The sequence below is a fragment of the Anolis carolinensis genome, chromosome 3 (assembly GCF_035594765.1).
Source record: "Anolis carolinensis isolate JA03-04 chromosome 3, rAnoCar3.1.pri, whole genome shotgun sequence".
NCBI lineage: Eukaryota > Metazoa > Chordata > Lepidosauria > Squamata > Dactyloidae > Anolis > Anolis carolinensis.
Window position 1 is genome coordinate 39,943,367 of NC_085843.1, and position 15,482 is coordinate 39,958,848.

Consider the following 15,482-nt stretch of genomic DNA (forward strand, 5'->3'; position numbering starts at 1 on the left):
ATTTTTTTTTTTACCATTCACTTGTTAGAGCAAACCTCTCATTCTTTTATCCTCACTATTCAGTGGATGCATTTTAAAGTGTTCAGTTTAGGGATGAATGACCCTTTCAATTATAGTTTCTCTCAGTTTCTATTTTGTTTAATCTGAAGTTCATTTCAACCCATTTATAAATAATTTTGTAGATTTTTTAAATTTTCCAAGAAATTGTGCACAGCTTTCTCTTAAAATATATAATAATAATAATAAAACTTTGTTTCTATTCCGCCCTATCTTCTCAAAGAGACTCTGTTGGATTCCAACAAACAATGGCATACATTCAATGCCTACATAAAACAGATACATATTGGTATAAAATCCCTCCAAGACCCCACATATGAAAACAGCATTAAAAACCTAACATCGAATTAAACCTAATATTCGTGAATTGAACATAACATCAATAAATTAAATCAATATAATCAGACAGAATCAGACAAGAATTATATAGTAACATAAAATCTAAACAAATGTTCAAAGTAATTTACAAAAGCCAACTGAAGTTCAACACAGTTGTGTGGGTTGGATTATGTAGCCTATGATAGTAAATTGGGCTGACATAGACTAACAGAGCCCAGATACAGCATAGTTCTCAATCAGGATCCGGATGTGGTCTCTCATTAATGAATCTTCCTCTTCTCCATATGCTTATAAGCATAAGTAGGTCTTTAGTTGTTTTTTGAAGGAGAGGAGCCCTCACCCATTTTTGTAATCATGTCCTCATATATGGTTAATATTTTAAACATTCTTTCATTTCTGCAGGACTGGTACCTGCGGTTTCATTTACCTTCTTCTGACAAAATATGGTACCTCTAGCCATCTCTATGGTATTTTTGGACCAGAAGTCCTTCGTTTCAATAGGGTTCACTATTGTCTACTGTTTTTCTGCATATCCACACAAAGTTCAGTAATGTATCTCCAGTTATTCAGGAGTTGTACAGCACACTTTTGTCTGCTCTTCCCCTAATATAGGCATTTTTAACACAATTTTTAAATTGAAAAATTTTACAACATTGCAAAATATACTGCAGGGCAACTGCATTGTGTTATAGGCATCAGTGCAGGAAATGTGAATTTACATTCATGTAAAAATATGAACCAGATATATCTCTCTGCTTTTCCCTAATTCAGAAATCACCAGCTAGTGTTAGCTGAACAGTTATATGAAGTGGAAGGTTAAGCTGCTGAATCAGCTACATGAATCTGGCATGATCTCTGGCTTGACATGTGCTCTGTTCAGACAGCCTGCAATACAGGAAGAGCTTGTTAGCATTAAACAGAACCATGGAAATAGTTCTTAAAATATCTATGATTATTTTTTCTTCCCAGAACCCACAAAATTGACCGCTGTTTCCGTTAGCTTTTCATTTTCTGTGGTCTCAGCCGAGCTGAATATTTTTGTGAACCAATTCTAACCAATAATGCAAAGACTCATTACTCAGCTGCTGGCATTTAGTCTATGTTTATTCTTTTGTTGATCTTGTTTAGTTTAGATATCCTGTGTCAACACTTCAGTAAAGATAATTCTTTTAAAAAGAAAAAGAAATCACATGAAGTTAGTGCCATATTATACTTTGCCAAGGCCCTTTACCCACCACACAGTGTGTTGTGTTAGGGTGATGTTTGCTTCAATCCTGTCCTAGTATTCTCCTGGCAAATGTATTCAGAAGACATTTGACACTGCCTTCATTTAAGCCTAATAGTTTGTGATTAACAGAAGGTTGCATGGTTGACCAGGGACTCTGGTCTCCTGGAGTCCTATTTGCATAACCTATGCCAATACTAAGGCAAACCTATGATAGGGTTTTTAGGGAAGCTTTGTTCAGAGGAGGTTTGGCTTTGCCTTTCTCTGAGGCTGAGAGTGTGGTTTGCCCAAAATCATTCAGATTGTTTCCATGGCTGTGCGGGGATTTGAACACTAGCCTCCAGAGTTTTCAGTCCAACACTAAAACAACTATGCCACTCTGGATTATGATAGTGATATAACATGCTCAAGTCTAAACATTTTCAAGAATTTGAAATCAAATACTTCCATGTGACTACTACATAGCATTGGATTGCATCAGGGCTCTCACTTTGGTGTTGTTGAATGGTTTCAAGTCATTTCTGAAACTGAATCTATGACAGGTTTTCTTGGCAAGATTTATTCAGCCTTTGCCTTCTTCTGAGGCTGAGAAGTGTGAGTTGCCTTAAGTCGCCTAATGGATTTCCTTGGCTGAATGGGGATTCAGATCTTTATCTCCAGAGTCATAGTTCAATACTCAAACCCTTAAACCACGCTGGCTCTCAGTCCAACCACAGTCAAGTATTTCACAGATAAAATCTGGAATCCATGAATCCATGCAGCATTAGAGTATGGTCAAGACAGCAAACAGTATTCATGAGAATTGATATATGTTAGGTTAGGCTGCAGCAGTTTGCTTTGCTTGAGCCCATGGGGAACGGCAATTTCTGCTAATTTAGTTGAATGGAAATTATGTTTGGAGTTTGAACTCAGTTTCCAACAATAGGGGCCAATGAGAAGAGAAAAACTTGAACATTTTAAAAGCAGCTGATTGGTTGAAACTCTTCTCTCATATCAGGACTGATGTGATGGCATGGTCCAATGCTACATTATACTGGCTCAAAAAGGTGAGATCTTTACACCTGACTTACACAGAATTTATATTTGATGCTACATATCATTACTGGCACACATAACATCTTCCATGTCTGCTTATAATATCACTGTAATGGTTATAGATCAAACCTCTTTATGTCAATTTGCCAATTTAAAAAAATCACAATGAAATACTGAAGTCATGCAAGCTTTGATGTGCTTGAGGAGAGTGAATCATTAACAATGTTTCCTTGGAGGCCATATTTTACATCCCATTTGTTTAGCACAATTGCACTGTTTAATGGGAATGCACAGAGATAATGAGAATTACAGCTTCTGTCATCATGAAAATTTATTATAATTATCCCAAGCATCTTTATCCCAATTTCCTCCTTTCCTTTCCCTGTACAAACCAAGAGCATTCCATATTCTTCTTAAAATAAGTATTTCTGGAAATAGAATTGTGAATACAATTGTACATACAACCTATAGAGTCAAACCAATTACTAGAGTAGACCAACAGAATCAATGATATTTACATAAGGGTTGTCATACCATTCCACCATTGAATCAATGGACAATTATAGTAAGAGCTAGCAAACTGGATGGAGGCCCAAATATCATATCTTAATCAGCTCATCCCATTCAAAGGTTTAGATTCCTACTTTTATGTTACATGACTCTCTCATGAGATTTACAGACCCTTTTGGCAGAAACTGATTCAAAATCATTCCTGGCCCATCGCCACCAAAGTCATTTGAAAAAAAGCCAAAGTAAGCGTCATCTACAGAGAATGCATCATTCTTTGTTTTTGGCTACTCTTCAATTTGCCTGAGAACTCCAGATCTTTTATGGCTTGATTATCACTATTTGGCATTAGTATACCCTAAATCCAGGGTACATAGATGTTTACACATGAAGAGACCACAAGCATTAGATATGTGGTCCGAGAGTCATAATCTATCTATACAGACATCTATGAAACAAACCTTGATTTCACTGTGTGCTGAGGACTATACTAAGGTTAGACATATCCTGCCTTCTGCCATTTCACAGATCCTCAGGCTCTCCCTGGCACTTATTTGAGTTGTTCACCATTCTATATATTTTACAATGACATTGTATATAATGGGATTTGGGCCTCCAAGGAATTTAGTATCCATGGTGCAGGGTCCTGGGACCAGATCCCAGTGGATAGCAATGGCTTGTGGCATATTATTTTTACTTCAGCTTGATTTTCATGTTTCAGTTTTATTTCTTGACATTGTTGGCAGTACTTAAAATCCTGTTAGAATGTTTGAATATTCACTCCTCACTATGAATATAATTGTTACTGGAGAAAGGTAATGATTAATATTTAAACCACTACTGCAGATTTCATTCACATACATACTCACACAGAAGATTCCCATTTTCATCTTTGTATTTTTTTTTTCAGATTATCTCACACTAAAGCCTTTGGGCCTGTCATGATAATACCCTCTCGCTATAATACTTTCACCTTACTTTTTGCTCCTACCCTACCACATTGCAGCAGTAGTGGTCAGGCAATTTCCTTGGTCAGGAATTGCTAACTTGTGTGTTCTCTAGGATCATTTCACTCATTTTAGAGTACAGCTAGGTGGCCAGAAATGTATTTTGATAGCCAGCATACTTCTCCATAGATAACCAGAATCTAATCAAATCTCTCAATAGTCAGAACATAATGTACAAAGAGGAAAACAATTCCCTTACAGAATTTAAAATACATTTCTCACAATCTATATAAATAAAAATGTAAATGTTTGTTCAAACACACAAAACTCCCAAAATACTTCACCGATTGCTTTGAAATTTGGACACAACCTTGCATTCAAAAACATGAATGTTGTTATGTTTTTACATTTTGTGAGTATAGTTTATTGTTTCTTTTACATACGCCTATCTCCCTCTGTGTGAGAGTAGTCTGTCCTTCTTTGCTTTGGTGCTGCTCACTCTTTCCTGAAGGGGGCAGGATTGCATGGGGGGCGCCTTTGCCTTCTCCCCCCCCCCAAACGCTGCTTCTCTGCCTCAGTCCAAAGTTGCACCCAAGGGAGAAAGAGAGAGAGCGCACCTCAGCCACTCAGCCAGGCCTCTTTGTGCAGGACTCGCCTCTTGGGCTCTGTGTGCTCACTTGGCTGCTTGGGCATGCACATCACATCCCCTCCATTGGGGGTGTGATGCGTCCCCTTTAAAAAAGCCTTCACTGTCAACCATTCTGTCAATCATTCTGTCATGCCACCCCCGCCCTCAGTAATGCCACTGTATGTATATTATTTACTTCATTGGGGTTCCCTTTGGGTACCCTGTGTCTTTCTTTAGGCCCCTTCCACACAGCTGCATACCATCCACATTTTTCTGGGTTACATGGCAGTCTGGACTCAGATAACCCAGTTCAGAGCAGACATTGCGGATGATCTGCCTTCATGTTTTAGGTTATATGGCTATGAGGAAGAATCCTAAGTCTATACTGATATATAATCCAGTTCCGAGCAGGAATTGTTGATTATCTGCCTTGATAGTCTGGGTTGAAGATGTCCTAATTCCTCGAATTCCTATGATTCAACAGAACGTGCCTTGGGGGCGCGACTTCACCTTCCCCGTCAACGCTGCTTCTCTGCCTCAATCCAAAATTGAGCGCAAAGGAGAAGGAGAGGGAGAGTGCCTCGCCACTCACTCAGCCAGGCCTCTTTGGGCAGGTAAGGCAGGACTCACCTCTTGGGCTCTGTGTGCTTACTTGGCTACGTGGGCATGAGCATCACACCCCGTCCATTGGGGTTCCCTAACTTCAACCTCCCCTTCAAAAAAGCCCTCACTGTCAATCATTGTCTCATCTGAGGGGGGTGGCCCTTCCTCCCTCTTTCCCTCCTCCAATGCCACGCCTGCCCTCAGGAATGATGCTGTATGTTTATTATTTACTTCAATGGGGTTCTTTTGGGCACACTGTGTCTTTCTTTAGGCCCCTTCCACACAGCTGCATACCATCCACATTGAACTGGGCTACATGGAAGTCTGGACTTAGATAACCCAGTTCAAAGCAGACATTGTGGATTATCTGCCTTCATGTTCTGGGTTATATGAATGTGAGAAAGGGCCCTATGTTTACACTGACATATAATTCCATTCAGAGCAGACATTGTGGATTATCTTCGTTGATATTCTAGGTTGAAGATGTCCTCATTCCTCACATTCCTTTGATTCCAACAGATATGCCATTTCAGTTTAAAAGATTGCAATTCCCAATTCAATTGGCATTTGCAATCACCATCAACAAAGCTCAGGGCCAATCTTTAGAATTATGAGGTTTGGATCTAGACATGGATTGCTTCTCACATGGATAATTATATGTTGCGTGTTCTACAGTCAACAAACCAAGCAATCTCTATATTTGCACAGACAGTGGAACAACTAAAAATATTGTATATCCACAAGCATTGTGAAATTAAATATATTAGAAACCTGCTCTTTCTCTTTTCTCTCTCTCCCATTTAACCAGACAGGGCCACAGCAACGCGTGGCCGGGTACAGCTAGTGTTTAAATATAAGCTTTCTTTTCTTATGAATGAAACCTCTTTATGAATTCTACAAGGAGTGTAGAGTACCCAAAATGGTTGATCTCATCACATACAGATCACTGTTTCCAAAATAGTAAATCTATTTCTATCTTCCATTCATGATAGATGGTTGCTTATCCTACCCCTGCCCAAAGCCACTCCTGCACCATTTCCATACAAAAAACAGTGGATTTTCTTACTCCACATCTCCCAGCTTACCTTCACTAGTCTAGGTCCATGCTAAGACCCCTTTCCTCCTCAATAATATTATCATACCTGTCTTCTCTTCAGTTTGGCTACTCTCTGCTGTCTCTGTTTGGGGTTGTGCTGTTGCCTTGGCAGTAGCATCCTCTGCAGCAGTGGGTGTAACGGCAGTGGTGGCAGTGTCAGGCACATCGGCTTGTTTAGGTTCCTCCTTGACTTGGGCTTCCTCGGCCTTCAAGGATGGTGAATTATCAGTGGAAGCTTTAGTGGCACTTTCCGTTTCTGCAGCAGCAGGAGTGGGCTTTTCCTCCGATGGAGCAGCAGGACTAGTGGCCTTTGGGGCAGGTTTTTCTGAACCAGTGTCAGCCTTGCCCTCCCCCTGCTTCTCATCCGCTGGGGTGCTTCCCCCTTTGCTGCCATCTGCAGGCAGCACATTCTCGGTCGGAGCAACTTCTGTAATAGCAGCTTTGCCATCGGGCAGACCATTGGCAAGGAGCTCCTCCTTCTTCTCACCAGCTTCAACATCATTAGTTTGGGCATCTCCCTTCTTCTCTCCCTTGAGCTTTTTCCTTGTTATGTGTCCACGGAAGCTAGCTTGAATTTTGATGGCTGCCTTATGAGCTTTATCTTCTGGCTTGATGCCATCTTGTTCAATCTTTTGGTCAATGTCATCATTTTTTTCAACCTTTCAAGGGGAAAAATAGAAGGGAGGAAATTAAAAATCTCTCAAGCAAACATATCCATTGTAAGTTAGTTAGGTGTCTGAGAGAGCTAATTGCAAGGTACACATGGTGTAATGAGAAGAAAAGAGTCATCCGGACTTTCATATTTCTTGTTTGTTGTACTGAATGCAACAATCAAAGCTCATAAGTATGCAAATATCCTACCAGCTCAAGATGAAATAAAATATCAAAGTTGGATGTGTCACTTCTATCTCATATTTAATACACTAAATTAACTTCATACATATAAATGCTTTACAATTTAAACTTTGTAAAAATCCAAACTGAACATTTCATAAATAGGGAATGAGATTATTTCTATCACAGTAGGATACCAATACTTTGTAAGCTGCAATCCTATTCACACTTACCTGGCAGAAAGTCACAGTAATGTCTACAGAGCTTAATCCTAAGCAGACATGTGTTGAATTATGCTGTTATTCTCCTATATATAGCAATGATGGTATTCATTACAACTTACTCTAAACACATGTGCCTAAGAGTGTGATCTGACAGAACAAAGGATTCTGTTAGATCATGCTCTCATGCAATTTGCAAGAGTAAGTCCTACTGAAAAAAATGGGACATTCACCTGAATAAACACAAGACTGTTCATTGACAGAGTTCCCACTGATTTCTGAAATAGCACACTTGTGCTTAAAGGTATGAGATTTCAAAAAATCAATGGGATTTCTGTATTATGATCAAGTTATGATGATATTAAATTTTAAAGTGTCATTCTCCTGTTTGATACATATTTTATGGAACCAGAAATTGCCCTAGCATAGGATACTAGCTAGACAAGTGCCAACTCCTGTAGTTTATACTAAAGGCTTTATCACCTAACTTCAAGGTACAATCCACAATGCATGATTCTTTAAAAGTAAGCACAGTTGGGGCCACCTACACTGACCATTTAATGCAGTTTCAAACCAGTATTGAATAAAGTGGTTTCAATGTGCTGATGATTATATAGGAAATCCTGGATGCCCAGATGGTGATTACAAAAACCACAGAGCACTGATACACATTAGGGTCTTTCTTTCACATGATATCATGGGCATTTGTTGTCTAGCCATCGCCGTTTGAAGCTAGGTAGCTTCACATTACATTAAATGACCAGTGTAAATTGCATTTACTCGAGCACAACGAGCCAAAATATTACCAAATTTTCTTTGCACTCACAACAACCCAGTTTCTTTGCACTGTTATGGATTTGATCGATGGAAGAGTTTCTAATTGTGACAGGAAAAAAATTCCATTAATGTTGGCATCTTATTTCTTAACTTTGTGGCTAACAAATAAGATGATTTTACTTCAAAGGAATTACTTTCTGAACTTATTTATTCATTTTCCACCTAAGGCTATAATCTCATATGCATTTACTTGAAACGAAAGCACATTGAGTGGGGAAGGAGAGCGAAAATGCTTAGGAATGCACTGTATGAATAAATGCTCATATTTCAAGGAGGTTTATGATTCTCTATGTTCTGTGTCATTTCTCAACACAACTTTATTAGATTTTGTTTGTTGAAACAGAAGAATATTGTGGAAAAGACACATAAGGATTTGCAAATACTGTACAGTGGGGTTTTTTTCCTTGTCAGTGAAACCTGTCAAAATGATTTGCTAGGAAGTCTCCCCACAGTAATCTTATTCCTTGGCTTTTCTTAGTTCTTGAAGACTAACAGCACACATAGGGGAAAACCCAACAAAGATTATTATAAATTTATGAAATGATTTCCTCATCTTCTCCCATCACTCTCTTGATGCATCCTGTAACTGACGTTTTTGAAAATTACAAAATAAGATAATTTCACCATATCCTCAGAGAGCTATTCCATAATTTCCAAATGTTTCTTATTAAATGTATTTAATTTTTGTTCACCAATCTTTAAGAGTGGGAAGTTCCATTTTACAGCAACATAACATACAAAGATAGAGAGTAAATATTTCTGTTGTTATTAACATGTACCTTTCATCATACATGTACCTCTCTCTGGGCTCTCTGGGATCAATTCTAAATATATTGCAAACAAAATCTCAATTGAAGTTCAGGTTATTTTTTAAAATACAAGGGATTATATAATAAATGGAAAACCTGTCAAACTTCTTCCAGTTACTTGCATGCAATGAGGTTCCAATGTGGGACTTGATTACAGAACTGTTCTACATGTGTTTCTCAGCAGTATAGCTATCTCAGCAGTATAGGAGACAAACCTTAAAGCTCCTAATTAAATGATACAGAATTAGGTGGAAATGCATAACATAAATTCCATTTTAAGAATTTACCCTTGTGTCCACCTTTAAATACATAAATCAAAATCCTACTAACTTATTCAAGATGAAAGGGACCCAATTCTTACCTCTAGCAACTGGAACTCCTCTCCTTTCCTGCTCTTTCTCTCTTTCTGAACTCAACTAATAAGAACATAGCCATCTGTAGAGTCTTCCCACCCACTGGACCAAACCATAATTATGTAGGGGTTACATATAGAATGCATGCTATTTGTCAGATAACATTATTTACTTTTCATAGTTTTTAGCATATTTCATCGCATAATAGTCTCTTTATATGTCTTTTTGGCTGAAAAGGGAGTGTGACTATTATGTGATGAAAAGATATACTGCTGGCAGGTGATCCCCATACAGTGCAGCCAACGGAAAAGACAGCTTCCCTGCTGTAAACAGTTTAGTTATCACAGCGAAGACTCCAGGCTTCCCTCTTCACATGTCAGGCAGTGCTATGCAAACAATAGCTTCATCCCCGTGTGCCCCACCCCCTTCCAGCTATGGTGTTTCACTCACTCACTCACTCACTCACTCACACGTCCACTCCACTTTTAGCTACAGCACTTCACACAGCTGAGTCCAGAAGCAATAGGTTGAAGAGAGTGACTACTCACTGTCTTCAACCCAGTGTTTTGGAATCAGACGTGTGAAGTGTTGTTGCAATTTTCCTTGTGATTGACTAGAAAAGTCTTTGTCAAACTGTGTTCCTCCAGATGTTTTGGACTTCAGCTCTAAGAAATTCCAGCCAGCTTGCTAGCAGTTAGGAATTGTGGGAGCTGAAGTCCAAAACTTCTGGAGAAACACAGTTCAAGAAACTCTGGACTAGAGGAACTACAGCATTAGCTTGAGTTAGGGCAGTGGTTCTCAATCTGGGGTCCCTAGATGTTTTTGGTCTACAACTCCCAGAAATCCTAGTCAGTTTACCTGCTTTTAAGATTTCTGGGAGTTGAAGGCCAAAAACATCTTGGGACCCCAGGTTGAGAATCACTGAATTAGGATATCTGATTTTGAAAAGCAGAAAAGAGGACTCCGAATCATGATAACTGCTACTAGAGATATTCTAGTACAGTTTTTGAATAAAAACAGGGTGGTCCTTTGCTTTCATCCTTTCCTGCCTCTTCCAACAGCTACATCACCTATTCCACCAAGCTGCCCAGTTCCATTGGCCCCATGTATTTGGAGGCTCTCTCTGCTATCTCTTTTGGTTAGCTCACTTTCCCCCTCCAGGTCTTCTTTCCACCCTTGCTCCCAAATCTCAATATCAACGCATCCCTCCTTCTCTGAGCTTTTTCCCAGGACAGCCTCTGTCCCTTCTAACACAGTTTTCAATGGAAATACAGTGATGAGAAGGTGGCATTTTCAGGCAGGAGGCATATGACATTTTAAAAAATCAGCTGAGATAGAACTTTTAACTCTGAAAAATAGCATGCCTAGGAAAAGGACCACGTTTGATAATCCTTCTCAATTTTGTCTTGGCACCAGGAGAGCAGGCGCACAAAGGTCCCCTGATCACAGTATTTATCACTAGGGCAACACGTACTCCTTTCTGTTCTAATTACAAAAATTATTTCTAAAGATGAACCTTCACCTCTAAATTAGCACATTCAAATATAACACATGTCTGCTCTCTCTGCTAACCATGATTAAGCAGCCTCCTTAACCCATTCAATTGTATATAATTGGCCATCAAATTTCAGTGTTTCATTCTTCTCAACCTCTGGAATTCCACTTTCACACCTGTTCTACGTGCATTCACCCACTGATGGTTAGTGATATCTCACAAGAGAGCCAAAGTAAACTTGTAGTTCAGTAGTTCTCAACCTGAAGTCCCAAGATGTTTTTGGTCTACAACTCCCAGAAATCCCAGCCAGTTTACCAGTTGTTAGGATTTCTGGGAGTTGAAGGCCAAAAACATCTGGGGACCCCAGGTTGAGAACCACTGTTGTAGTTGAACCAAGGGTGTCTCTGTACTACAGAATTAATGCAATTTGACATCACTTTGATAGCTCAATTCTATAGGTTCCTGGGATTTATAGTTTGGGGAAGTGTCAGTCAGCTCGCTTTGGGAGAGAAGGCTAAAGACCTTGTCAAACTACAACTGATACCATAACATTGAGGTATGGCAAATCAAGGGATGTCATGCTGTATTAATTTTACAGTGTAGATGCACTCTCAGACACTCAGAGCAAGGGTTCAAATCCCTTTTCAGCCATGAAAATGGACTGAGTGACCTCAAACAAGTTACACCCTCTCAGCCTAAGAGCAAAGGAATTGTAAATATACTCTGGACAGATCTTGCCAGACGAAGCCAATGACAGGGTTGTCAGAAGTCAGAGTCAACCTGAAGGCACATTACAACAATGATGCCCGACCTGGGTCACACTGCCTTCTGAAATGAGGTGAATGCTGACACAAAGTCTTGTAGCACTGTCAGTCTCAGAAATTCCACCTCCAGGAAAGGTGCATCTGGCTCCATCCTTGATCCTTTTCTCACTAGGTGAAATCATGTTTATTTCCCAAGAGTTTTCATACTGATGAACGATGTTTATACTGTCACTTCAATTTATTTTTATAGTTCCACTATGTCTTGTTGTACTGTGATTTTTGATGGCTCACAGTTGTAACTGTAGATTTTAAAATTTTATTCTACACCACTCTGCAAGCACTGCTGAAGACAGGCTTTAAAAATGCAAATAAATTAAATGACCGGAATATATTTCCCCCCAGTAATATGCAATTGCCTTGAAATGAGTCCTTCCTACAGTCAGGAGATTTATATATCAAAGAAGTGCCTTAAGTTTGGATTAAACGGACCTATAGTAGGCAGTGACAGCACATGTCTAGGGCAAGACATAAGCCATCTTCAAGCACTAAATCGATTTAAGGGTCTCCTGGCTAGAGTTTAAATGCCAGAGAAGCTCTGTTCTGACTTTTACACAGGGATATATGCCATTTTAAGGTTTCTTTTTTATTTGAAATATGCATTTCTTTTCTCTTAATAATTCACCAGCCTTCGGGTAGGACATGCTGATGAAAGTCTGTCTTGGTATTAATATTATAATCAGGTTTAATATTTAATATTAATATTGTAATCAGGTTTTGTAATATTGAAAAAACTCATGGCTAAAGAGAACTGCTGCCAATTTAAATAGCATAGTCTGACCAGTATGAAGCAAGTTCTTGTGTTGTTCCTAAAATAACAGAGGGGCACCAAAGATAGTATCGGAAGACCTTATGCTGCCGGATGCCTGAGAATTTTTCTCTGCAGTCCAGCTGGCACAAGGGTTTAACACATTGCACCACCGCAGCTCCCTAAACTACGGCCTGTGGGCCATATGCGGCCCATTGAAGCCATCTATCTGGCCCCTGTGGCAACAGCTCCCTCCTCCTCCACTGAGGAAGGCGCGTGCGGTGTGAAATAGGAGGGAAAGGCACATGCCTTTCTCTCCTCCCTCGCTCCGCATGGACCTTTCCCGTCCCCGTCGCCACCGAGGAAGGCGTGTGCAATGCAAAAGAGGAGGGAAATGCACACCTTTCCCTCCTCTCTCGCTCCGCACCTTTCCCACCCCTGTCGCCGCCAAGGAAGGTGCGTGTGTCCCTCGCCCTGCGTGCACCTTTCCTGCCACTGTCGCCGAGGAAGCCCAGCCCTCCAATGTCTGAGGGACAGTGAACTGGCCCCCTGTTGAAAACATTTGGGGACCCCTAGGGAGAGTGGACAAGAGCATTGCACCTCTAAATAAGAATCCTGCTTCCTTAAATAAAAATTTCTTTCAGCCCTCAAATTTCTAGCAGTGACATGAGTAAGATGCTTACAACTGTTTACACCTAGAACTCTTGTATTTTTGGTGCTCACCTTCTATTGGTAATTTTGTTCCTTTTCTTGGGATGCCAACACTGTATTTGAAGTTTTAAGCTACTGCAATGCTAGAAATTTGACAGATTATGATGAAAATAATGGGTGCAGAATTCTTATTTAAGGAGGCCGTGTTTTTATCTTACCTTCTTTGCGGGTAAAAACCATTGTCAACTTTTTCCCAAAGACTACATGTGAGGTGCCCCAAAGTAATGAAATTATATACACGTACAACAGACATTCAATTCTAGAAAAGGGGCCAGTTCACTAGGAAACTGTTTACAGGTCCCCAGCCTGGAGATCTTGTACAGCCCCAGGCAAAAATATAGAAATTAATGAACTCCAGTAGGCCAAAAAGTTCAGCATAGTGCCCAAAGTCCTTCTTGGCAAACAGTAATGCCTCCATGGGTTGCTCTGAGTTTTCTGGGCTGTATGGCCATGTTCCAGAAGCATTTTCTCCTAACATTTCACCCACACCTATGGCAGGCATCCTCAGAGGTTGTGAGATCTGTTGGAAACTAGGCAAGTGGGGTTTATATATCTGTGGAATGTACAGGGTGGGAGAAAGAACTCTTGTCTGTTTAAGGCAAGTGGGAATGTTACAATCGGCCACCTTGATTAGCATTGAATGGCCTTTCAGCTTCAAGGCCTGGCTGCTTCGTGCCTGGGGGAATCCTTTGTTGGGAAGTGTTAGCTGTCCCTGATTGTTTCATGCCTGGAATTTCCCTGTTTTCTGAGTGTTGTTTTTTTTATTTACTGTCCTGATTTTCAAGGTGTTTTTAATACTGGTAGCCAGATTTTGCTCATTGTGTTCAAATAAATATAGCAATATAGAAATTTGTTGTTACTAACTACTATCAGGTCAGCTTCAACTCATGGCAAAGCTATGCCTGAGGAACCTTGAAGGCATTGTGTAATTAAAGGCCCTGATCTTCAAACACAAGGTCATGGCTTCCTTGATTAAGGCAATCTTTCCTCAAACATCATCTTATCTCATAAGTCCAGGTATAATATCTTCAGCTTTGCCATTATGGCTTCTGTGGAGCATTGAGACTTGATTTGCTTTGACCCATTATTTCTCTTTTTGGCAGTCCACAGAACTTTCCTCCAGCACCGTATTTCAAATGAGTTTATTTGCTTCCTCTTTCTTCAATCTTCAGCCCACCTTCCCCTCCCTGGGACACAATTGTTTGAGGTGGAAAAAAAGGTGAATGAGAGCCTCCAGGACTGTTAATTCACCTTTTAAATACAGGCAGGAGAGACCTGAAACATTGAACATCTTCTGGCAGGCCTATCCGGGTGATCTTTAAATTATGAATTTTGCAGTATGAACTGACGATTTCAAAATGTATAGGTTTTATATATTCGTTTAAATTTATATGTTTTAACTGATGCTATATATACTGTTTTAATCTGTTGTTATTTTTCATCTTGTTCCATATGGAGAGATATAATCATCATCACAAGTTCTTTTTCTTTTGTTTAGAAAGATTGAGGGCAGTCTACGCAGCCACTATAGAGTACAGGGGACAGAAAATTGAATGCTCATTTACAGTAGTTACTCATCTATAACATAGTAGTTAAAAAGCATGGATAATCGCAAAGACCCTTGAAGTGCCACAGCTCAAATACAATGGGGTGGAACAGAAATCTTCCAACCTACTTTCTGAAACTGACTCCTGCTGATAAGAGTAAAACCATCCCAGATGGTGTGTCAGCAGGTGTATTCGTGCTGACCTTCTCAGTCCACACTTTAATGTTTCTTCACAGCAAGGGCATGGTTCTGCATTTCTCCCTCAGTCATTGCTGACTTAGGGGCAGTCAACTTCTACCTCCTAGTATTTCTGGATTAGACACTGTTAAATCTGGCAAATTTATCTCAGAGTGACTGTTTCTTCCACTGTCTGAAAAGCATGTAATTCTCTTTAGTGTTGGTGGTAAGACATTGGTGGAAAAACAGAAAAGGGGATACAGATCTGTCTTTTCCAAAGACTTCTCAAGTCATTCTCACTGAACAAGCAATGTCATCTTTCCCCTTACTGAGAAGTTTGAGGGAAGGAAAGGACCACAGTTACCTTCATGTAGGAATGGAAAACATATTTGAAAGTATTTGAAAAGTGGTTGAAAAACCCGTTTCTAAAAGGTGAAAGGAAGCTCTGTTTAAAAACCATTTTTTCCATGTCAAATCTATCTATCCATCTATC

General features: G+C 39.8%; 1 protein-coding gene across 1 annotated transcript in view; it reads right to left on the minus strand.

The window, feature by feature from the left end:
• The window catches only part of gap43 (growth associated protein 43), an 82,460-nt gene that overhangs the window by 34,338 nt on the left and 32,640 nt on the right, over nucleotides 1-15,482 (minus strand). Inside the window, exon 2 of the mRNA XM_003219144.4 lies at nucleotides 6,484-7,096. Within this exon, the coding sequence (XP_003219192.1) occupies nucleotides 6,484-7,096 (613 nt within the window). The remainder of the gene's footprint in view (nucleotides 1-6,483; nucleotides 7,097-15,482) is intronic.